Source organism: Drosophila arizonae, chromosome X (assembly GCF_054131065.1).
Source record: "Drosophila arizonae isolate 15081-1271.41 chromosome X, UAZ_ARI_1.0, whole genome shotgun sequence".
NCBI classification, from domain to species: Eukaryota; Metazoa; Arthropoda; class Insecta; order Diptera; family Drosophilidae; genus Drosophila; species Drosophila arizonae.
The window spans coordinates 23,527,496-23,537,304 of NC_142927.1; the positions used below are offsets into that span (position 1 = coordinate 23,527,496).

The 9,809-nt window shown below is 41.3% G+C and overlaps 2 protein-coding genes across 3 annotated transcripts; one reads left to right on the forward strand and one right to left on the reverse strand.

The window, feature by feature from the left end:
* Positions 1-6: 6 nt before the first annotated feature.
* Positions 7-4,686, forward strand: Marf (Mitochondrial assembly regulatory factor). 2 transcript variants are annotated; one of them, XM_018016115.2, is made up of 9 exons: positions 7-277; positions 593-1,294; positions 1,361-1,650; positions 1,733-2,071; positions 2,212-2,223; positions 2,449-3,375; positions 3,448-3,618; positions 3,685-3,881; positions 3,965-4,686. In XM_018016115.2, the coding sequence occupies exons 2-9, from the start codon at positions 1,000-1,002 to the stop codon at positions 4,164-4,166; spliced, it is 2,433 nt and encodes an 810-aa protein (XP_017871604.1). In that variant the 5' UTR covers positions 7-277; positions 593-999; the 3' UTR covers positions 4,167-4,686. The 2 variants fall into 2 exon arrangements, with proteins under 2 accessions (XP_017871604.1, XP_017871608.1); XM_018016119.2 differs by lacking the exon at positions 2,212-2,223 and having other exon boundaries at positions 8-277.
* A 3,148-nt stretch (positions 4,687-7,834) lies between these two features.
* On the reverse strand, positions 7,835-9,809 carry PpV (Protein phosphatase V). Its single transcript, XM_018017058.2, has 4 exons — positions 9,554-9,809; positions 9,183-9,470; positions 8,923-9,077; positions 7,835-8,861 (listed from the first exon to the last, which is right to left on the reverse strand). Exons 1-4 carry the CDS (start codon positions 9,716-9,718, stop codon positions 8,558-8,560), a joined length of 912 nt encoding a protein of 303 aa, XP_017872547.1. The 5' UTR covers positions 9,719-9,809; the 3' UTR covers positions 7,835-8,557.

Sequence of the window (9,809 nt, forward strand, 5' to 3'; positions counted from 1 at the left end):
TGGCATTTTGCAGCACTAGTGGCTGCTGATTTGTGCACCGTGTTACATCACTTAGACGAATTATAGGTAAATTGAACGGGATTTGAGCAGCGCTGAGCGATAGAGTAAACAATAAGTTATATCTAATAGAAATGTGCCTAAAATTGCCGATTCGGAACGCGATCTCATAACAATCCTAGGAGCCCAAAAGGCCGCACTGCTGTGAACTTGCGGGCTGCGTGTTTTGGATCGCGTTCGCCGGAAACATAAACATACGATGAGCGAAAGCACAAATCAGGTTAGTTGCTGGTCAGGTATAACAGTGCAAATCCTAAACTGAAGACGCAAGACGGGGACAGTTGAAGAAATTATCAGCGTATATGTATATTTTTTCGTTGATTACGATTGCCAACACACACAAGCATAAATAAACTGCGCCGTTGCAGCAGCAATTGCTCGTCTCTCTGTGTGTGTGTGTGTGTGTATGTGCGAACGTGAAAAGCCACACAAAAGTTGAATTTTCGCTTTGACTTTCTGTTGTTATATATTTTGTTGTTTTGGTTTAGTTATGCCTTTGAAGTCATATTTTGTTACGTTTTCCTTTTCTTTTCAGTTTTGTGCCATTGATTTTTGAGTACATCACCCCAAAAATAACGATAAACAACAGAACAGTGAAAACCCAGAAAAAAATTTTAAAAAAATATACAAAATTAAAAAAAAATATATAAAAAATTAAAAAAAAAAAATACCAATCCAGTTTTCAAAGCAGCCAAAACCAAAGCCGATAACGATATCGATACCGATATATCGATACCAATAACAGTAGTCAAATCAACGTGCACTTTTATTATCATTTTAGAGTCAATTTTTTTTTTGGCAACAGTATAAACTGGGACTGGGTTGGGGCTGGGGACGGGTATCTCCTTAGGCTGCATACCTTTTGTTTTGTATCAAAATTCTCTCTTCATTAAAAAAAAAAAAAACAAAAAAACAAAAAAAACTTAAACGCAAACCAAACAAATGGCGGCCTACTTGAATCGCACCATTTCACTGGTGACCGGCCAAACGGGCCCATCCGCCAACGACAAAAACTCGACACCGGGCAACGACACCGTCGACGATTCACGGCACAATATATCGCTGCAAACGTCCGCCTCGTCCACGTCGGCCAACATGACCGGGATAACCGACAACCGCATGTATCAACCGAATGACAAATCGCCGCTGCAGATCTTCGTGCGCGCCAAGAAGAAGATCAACGATATCTACGGTGAGATCGAGGAGTACGTGCTGGAGACAACCACCTTCATCACTGGTAAGAAAGACCACTGTCTTTGCATTGCATAATGAATACGTCAAACTAAATTCTAAACAATTGCAGCTCTGCATGCGGACGCAGAAATTGTGGACAAGGCGGAGCGCGAACTGTTTGAGAGCTATGTGCATAAGGTGGCTGCCATACGTGAGGTACTGCAGCGGGATCACATGAAGGTGGCCTTCTTTGGCCGCACCTCCAACGGCAAGAGCTCTGTGATCAATGCCATGCTGCGCGAGAAGATTCTGCCCAGCGGCATTGGCCACACCACAAACTGTTTCTGTCAGGTGGAAGGCAGCGACGGCGGCGAAGCCTATCTTATGAAGGAAGGCTCCGACGAGAAGCTCAACGTGGTGGTAATTACTCGAGGGATCCATTCCCACACACACACACACAGTCGCACACATACATCATTTAATTACAATTTTCGCTTTGCAGAACATTAAGCAATTGGCCAATGCCCTGTGCCAGGAGAAGCTCAGCGAGAGCAGTCTGGTCCGTATATTTTGGCCACGCGAACGCTGCAGCTTGCTGCGCGATGACGTTGTCTTTGTCGATTCACCGGGCGTTGACGTGTCCGCCAATCTGGATGACTGGATTGACAATCATTGCATCAATGCAGATGTCTTTGTGCTGGTCCTCAATGCTGAGTCGACAATGACGCGGGCCGAGAAGCAGTTCTTTCACACTGTTTCCCAAAAGCTGTCCAAGCCAAACATCTTCATATTGAACAATCGCTGGGATGCGTCAGCCAATGAGCCCGAGTTTCAAGAATCGGTAAGATCTAGCCTTTGTCCAATTCGTTGTGCACCACCTGAGGACTGTAAGCCTATTTGTAAATGTTGTATATTTTTCATTACCTTTGTTTACCACCCTACCAAATACATCATGTGTGTGTATCTCTGTATCTGCGCCAGGAGCTGGCTAAGGTAATGTTCTATCCAGACCCAGTTTCCTGACACATGAGCTTTGTTGTTTTGATTTGCCTGCTTGCCCATGGACGTGGACATATAATGTCCGTGGCTGCAGCTAATTTTTAGTTTGCATTCAGTAATACATTCCTCGAAGATCTCAACTAATAAATTGTTTATTTATTTATTTTTATTTTTTTATTTTTGTTTTTTGTATGGCTGCTGTTGCTTTACCATCTGCAGGTCAAGTCGCAGCACACGGAGCGCTGCATCGATTTCCTTACCAAGGAGCTGAAGGTCAGCAACGAGAAGGAGGCTGCGGAGCGCGTGTTCTTCGTGTCGGCGCGCGAGACGCTGCAGGCGCGCATCGAGGAGGCGAAGGGCAATCCGCCGCATATGGGCGCCATCGCTGAGGGCTTTCAGATACGCTACTTTGAGTTCCAGGACTTTGAGCGCAAGTTCGAGGAGTGCATCTCACAGAGCGCGGTCAAGACAAAGTTCCAGCAGCATAGCTCGCGCGGTAAGAGCGTCTCCGGCGACATGCGCTCCATGCTGGACAACATCTTTGAACGGATCACGATCTTTCGCGATCTGAAGCAGGATCAAAAGAATCTGCTCACCGAGCGCATTCAGGGCACCGAAACGCAAATGATGCAGGTGACGCGCGAGATGAAAATGAAAATTCACAATATGGTCGAGGAAGTGGAGGAGAAAGTGTCGAAGGCGCTCAATGAGGAAATCTGGCGATTGGGCGTCCTCATCGATGAGTTCAACATGCCGTTCCATCCGGAGCGCCTGGTCCTCAACATCTACAAAAAGGAGCTGAACGCCCACGTGGAGAGCGGCCTGGGCAGCAACCTGCGCGCCCGCCTCTCCATGGCGCTGGCGATGAACGTGGAGGCGGCACAAACGGAAATGACCGAGCGCATGCATGCTCTGGTGCCGAACGAGAAGCTGCTCACGAACAGCGCCAAGCTGGCGGTGCGCACGCAACCCTTTGAAATGCTCTACTCCTTGAACTGCCAGAATCTGTGCGCCGACTTCCAGGAGGATCTCGACTTCAAGTTCAGCTGGGGCATAACGGCCATGATACAGCGATTCACGGGCAAGGTGCGCGAGCGCAGCAAAAAGCAAACGCCCGCCTTGCTCAATCGCCAGAGCAGTATTGGGGTGAGTCCTCTCCAGCCGTACCCCATTTGGCAGGACACACATTACAAGATCTGCTTTCATTCTGTCCTTCAGCACTCCGTTGTTACGCCCGTGAGCACGCCCGTGGAGACGACGCCCGTTTGCCTGCTCCCCGGCACGGTTGTGGGCGGAATTACGCCCGAACAGCTGTCGGTTATATCGCGCTTTGCCCTGTCCTCGATTGGATCGCAGGGCACAGTCGGCGGTCTTGTTGTGGCGGGCATTGTAAGTACTGCTGGGAGAGATTCCTGATGCTATTTGCCGGATCTTTAAAACACTGAACACTTGCAGATGCTGAAGACGATCGGGTGGCGCGTCCTTGTTGGCATCGGTGCACTCTACGGCTGCATCTATCTGTACGAGCGTCTGTCCTGGACCAACTCGGCCAAGGAGCGTGCCTTCAAGAGCCAGTACGTGCGGCATGCCACCAAGAAGCTCAAAATGATTGTCGATCTCACGTCGGCCAACTGCAGCCACCAGGTGCAGCAGTAAGTGAATCAATCGATGGCTTCAATGAATTTGAAGCTGAATCGTAATTTGAATCCATATTGAATTGAATTTGTTTTTTTAGGGAGCTGTCCAGCACATTTGCTCGTTTGTGCCGCACTGTGGACACCGCCACCACCGATATGAATGAGGAGCTGAAGACGCTGGAAGCGCAGCTGAACGTGCTGGAGTCCAATCAGAAGCAGCTGAAGCTCCTGCGCAACAAGGCCAACTACATACAGAACGAGCTGGACATCTTCGAGCACAACTACATTGCGCCGCAGTAGAGGCTGCTGGAGGATCTGGCCAAACGAACATTTCGACGACGACAACCAGACGCAGATGAAGCAGAAGAAATAGAAGTAGAAGCAGAAGTAGAAGTAGAAGAAGAAGATGCCTAACAACAACGACGACAACTTTCCCCCTCTTTCAACAGACAGATGAACATGATAATGAAAATCCTTGCAACCCTTTAAATTGATTCCTTCCTTCAATTTTTTATTAGACACTTCTGCCAAATTGTAACGCATGTTCTGTTCTTTATTTTTTTTTAACTTTTTTTCCTGCTCGTATTTTACAGATATTTAATTTTTTTATGCTCACTTGTTGCAGTTAAACTTTTATATATAATTGAGCTGTTTTTTTTTTTTTTTAAGTTTTTTAATAATTATACACATATATGAATATATTGTAATTGTTGTTGTTACACTCTGTATACACACTGTGACATGGCCGGGCGCCATGAAAACATGAAAACATAAACAAAAACAAAAATTTAATAATTATATCTTAAACATTATATTGAAACGATTCTTGTTTATACTCAATCTATAGATAATTTTGTATATATTGTCATTAGCATTATCATTATGATTGTCATTGTCATTACTATTATTATTATTGTTTTGCTCATGTTTGTTTACTAAAGAGCTTCAACTGTGCTTTGAGCTGAGAGCGAGAGAGGAAGAGAAAAAGGGATAGAAAATGACACGAAGACCGAGAGAGATAGGTATAGTTGGCTGCTGTGTGAGCGAGAGCGCATGCTGGCGCATGCAATTCTGCAAAACTATTGCGAAATTCTGATTCATTCATTTAGTTCTATTGATATTTTGCTAATTGACGTAGACTTGTGTACGTATTTCATGGAAAGGGTATGTTTCCGTGTATTCCAAGTACGTACGTGTGTATATGTATATGTGTGTGTACGGAAGTATATTAATTTATAAAGGGCGTTTCTTGATTAGTGTCTAGATTAAAATGGTATTTATGTAAATAGTTTAGTGCTCAATGAATAAAGCTAAATAAACATACATACATATATAAAACATACATACATGTGGTGTGAGTATTGTATGTGTATGTATGTATATAGAGCTCTGTAAGCCTCTATTTTAGATCTATGCATGTACATACATATCGTAGCTTACAGCTTAATTCAACTAGCACTAAAGCCCAATTTGAATATCTACAAATTTGTTATTCAAATAGATATATCAGCAAAATTGGAACCTAACAAAAATGAGCTCAATGATTTTTAAAATATTTAGAAAATATTTTTAGCGTAAGAGAAATCCAAGAAAAAACAATGCCAAAGCTTATTTCAATCATTTAATAATTAAAAATCAACCAAAATTATTATTTGATATGACGAGTTCTTAAAGCCTTTCGGCATAGCTTCCCTTAGTTATTTTAATTTTTTTTTTTTTTCTGTGCAATATTGCGTCTCTTTATAAATATTTACGCAGCATTGCGCTAGAATGTGTATTAGATGTAGGGAATAAATATAGGCACATGAATATGAATATACCATGCACATATGTATGTATATGTAGATCTATATATTAGAAGTACATTTATGTATATACAAGTTAAGCGCGTGGGGACGCTGTGTTGGGTACTTCTGAATATAAATAATATATTTTATATAATTTAGTAACAATAGGTCTAAACTCTCTCTCTCGTCCGAATATGAACGGAGCCATATCAGTTCTACTGGTTGGGTCTGACTGGACTCTCCAGCCTCCTTAGATTGTCGATAGTCTTAACTGACATATACCAATTTACTTATTGTATATATATGTACATACATAAATGCATATGTGTATATACCTAGTCCCATGCATATCTTCTTAATTGCAATAGATTTTGCTTTATATGTGAGCTATTAGAAAGTGATCTGATTCATTAAAGGTGCCATTAATCTATTAGTAAAACAGTTCTTAGACTAAGAGAATATTTGTCAAACCAACACACAATGAGATTTATGACATATGTATGTATGTATATCTTGACAGCTCATGTCATAAATATGCATAAATAATCCTAAAATATAAGTCTTTGTATATTATGGAAAGGGTACGGTACAGAAATGTATATACGGGTATACCTATGTAAATACATCTATAAATATGTATGCATATGTATGTATGTATGTGCCTATAAGTGTGTATAGATATGTACATATATATCTTTTTATATATATAGATATATTCCTTTTCATAGTATACAAAGATTTATTTTGGGTTTATTTTTAAACATTTCGTTAGTTAACGAAAATCGGATTATAGAAATTTAGCTAGCAACTGACACGTGACATGACTAACAAAGAAGAGACTAGAGTAGGGAGTGCTCGACTAGAGGATACCCTGAAGCCCGTGCTTATATGTCTACATATATATATTTTATGCAGGAAATTTATCATGAATACACACACAGACACTTATACACTTATATATAGATACACACACACACACACACGTATGCTAGGCGCTTAATCAGCTCTAATTTTCATTATGGGCTTTACTATGAGCCATGGCTGGTTGCATCATTTCCATTCCAAATGCGCTTTCATTATCGAATTAACTAATTTGCCAAAACAGATGTCTCTACTAATTGATATACGTATACACTGTGAATCATGGAAATCTCTAGCCAGAGATAGAGGATGAGAGAGAGGGTGCTACAGCTCAAGTAACGTTTACAAAAGAAGCTAAAATAATCTATTCTTTTAATTTTTTTTTTTTATAGCAAAGAAATCAGGAAAATATAAATTTAATATAAAAATATAAATTAATGTTGCATCGGAAATCTATATTAAAAGGAATATTATTCTCAAGTTCTTAGAGTATGTGGTTAGAGGACAGACGAACTCGAACTAGATCGCCTAAGCTTGAGGTTTTGACATATTGATTGAGATACTTTATGGGGTCTGTCATACCCTCATTCCACCTGTTGCATGCATATAGATAAAACCAATGTAACCTGATATTCCATATACGTTCAGGGTAAATAGACGCCTAGATATAATCTCTGTCATTTAAGGCGTATCAAAATTCCTTAACTTCCTGAGTAAAGCTCATTTTTAAATATCGTAAAACCTTCCAGTTGGGGCTACTGCACCCATAAAATACCCAATTATGATTGAAAAACTTTCTCCTTTTCTTTCATATTATTTATCAAGCTCCATTTAAATTTATTTATAGAAATTACATTTAGCAAGGATTTCAGGTTTAGCTTATAACTCGGGACACAATTGAATTGAAATTATACAGATGATTTTATTATAATAATATGTATATGCATGTATAGAGATAAGAGATATACGTATACATATATATAAATATATATCGTAAGCTGCTGCTATTAAGGCCAACTGATGGATGTAAATTCAAGAGTTTTTATATGCATGTATCGTATATGTATATAGTTTCTGTTTAGCAGACTTATCCAAATGCCTAATAAGTTTGTTTGCTTTTTAGCGATATCTCATAGGAATAATACAAATATGCGAGAGATGCCATCTCTATATTCTATATAGATGTGAACATTTACAACATTTACAACCCAAACAACTCGAAGAGCGAGAACGAAAACGAAAACGAAAACAAAAACAAAAACGAGAACGAGAACGAGAACCTTAAGTATTATGAATTAATATACATTTAAATACAGAAAATTTTATAAACAATTGTTTTCGATTCTTTTTAATCTCTATAAAATTAAAATTTGCACTTAATGTTATGTGAAAAGAGAAATGCATTTACATGTTGTCTTTTGCTTGATTTTTGTTTTTGGTTTTAAGTTTTCTTCTTTTTCTTTTTCTTTTTTTTTTGTTTTTGTTTTGTTTATAACGTGTTTTCAATCATCATTTGTGTTTCTTTTCGTTTCGATTTTTGTTTGTGCCAAGCAATTGATATTTAAATACAAATAGCACAAATAATAATTAAAGAAAAGTATATATGTAGGTTTCAATATATACATGTGCGTGTAAAGGTAAATGATATACAAATAGATAGGAATATTAAAATAATCGGCTGTATAGCCGGCAACAAAATACAAGGTTGAACAATTCTTTTGAGCATAATTATGAATACGATTCTTTCTCTAAAAGTTGAATTTATAGTGTATGTGTGTTGGATTGTTTGTTTGTTTGCGAGTTTGCGTGTGTGTGTGTGTGTGTACGTGTGTACGTGAGTGTGCGTTTTGGTCTCTCTGCTGGCGGCTGCCGTTTTGCACGGCTAGTGAACTCCTCAATCTAGTTTTGATCGCTGGCAGTGCGAAGCGAGTCAGCCCTGAAGCGTTGCGACTAGAGGGCGATCGGTCGGGCGGTTGGTCGGTCGGTCGGTCATTGGATGGTTTAGATGGTTCGTTGGCTCTGCTCCATGCACCGTTAGCGTGCTTACAGGAAATACGGCGTCGTGTTCTGTTTGGGTATAACGCGTTCCGAGTCGGGCACGGCCAGAAAGATTTTCGTTTGCCGCTGCTGCGCCGTATCGAAGCTGAGGATGGCTGCCACGTTGCCGCAGCGATAGCAATAGTTGGGCGCGGACCAAACGGTGACTAGCTTGCCCTCGAACATGTACTTGATGCCTTCATTGACCAGCTGGTGTGCCCGGCAGATCAAGTCCAGATTATTGATGGTCATGAAGTCTTTGGTCACATTATGGCCAAATAGCCAGCCGGCGCCTCGCGGACTCTGGCCCCTAAAATCAAACGTTAGCTCGGCCAGGACGGGATGTTTTGTTATCGCTGCAGTATATTTACCAGTATTCCATGTCCTCGGGATCGGACCACACCAGATCACAGAAGGCGCCTTTGTAGGGTATCTCGCCGTTGCGCTCAATTGTCCGTATTTGATCCAGCGTTATAATCTCCGGACTGAGCCCGCCATGCACGCACAGCACGCTCTCGTCAATGATCTATACATGTGTAAAGAGCAAGCGAAGATTAGCATCACTCCTCCTCCCACTCCCACCCCCTCTTTCCGTCACACTCTCTCTCTTTCTCTCTCGCTCTGTACGTACCGCAGCAATGGTGAGCAGGTCGAAGACCTTACAACAGTACTTCCAGCCATTCGCATTGCCATATTTGCTGAAGCATTCGTCGAAGAAGCCATACACCTTTGTTATCTGCCGCGTCTCGTGGTTGCCTCGCAGCAGCGTAATTCGACTTGGGTATCGGGCCTTGAGCGTCAGCAGGCGGGTGAAGGTCTCCAGGCTGTAGTATCCCCGATCGACAAAGTCACCCATGAATATGTAATTCGTGTCGGGCACTTGGCCGCCCGTTCGGAACAGCTGCTCCAGATCATAGAACTGAAATAAATCGATTGTAAGCAGCGCGTAATCTCATCTTAGCTGATTGATAAATTATGAGTGTGTTTTAGGGTGACCATTACCTGGCCGTGTATGTCGCCACAGACTGTGACGGGTGTGCTCACTGGCTGTATGTTCGTCTCCTCTAACAGTATGTCGCAGACAATATCACAGAGTTTCTTCAATTCGTTTTCCGGCAAGTACTTGCACTCTTTCACAATGTCTATCCATTTGTCGACATCACCCATTTTATTGCTCCTGTGTTTTGTGCAGCGCACCCAAAGCCTGTTGGTAAAGTTAGCGGAAAAACGCAACAAAATCCGCAAGCCAATAAATACC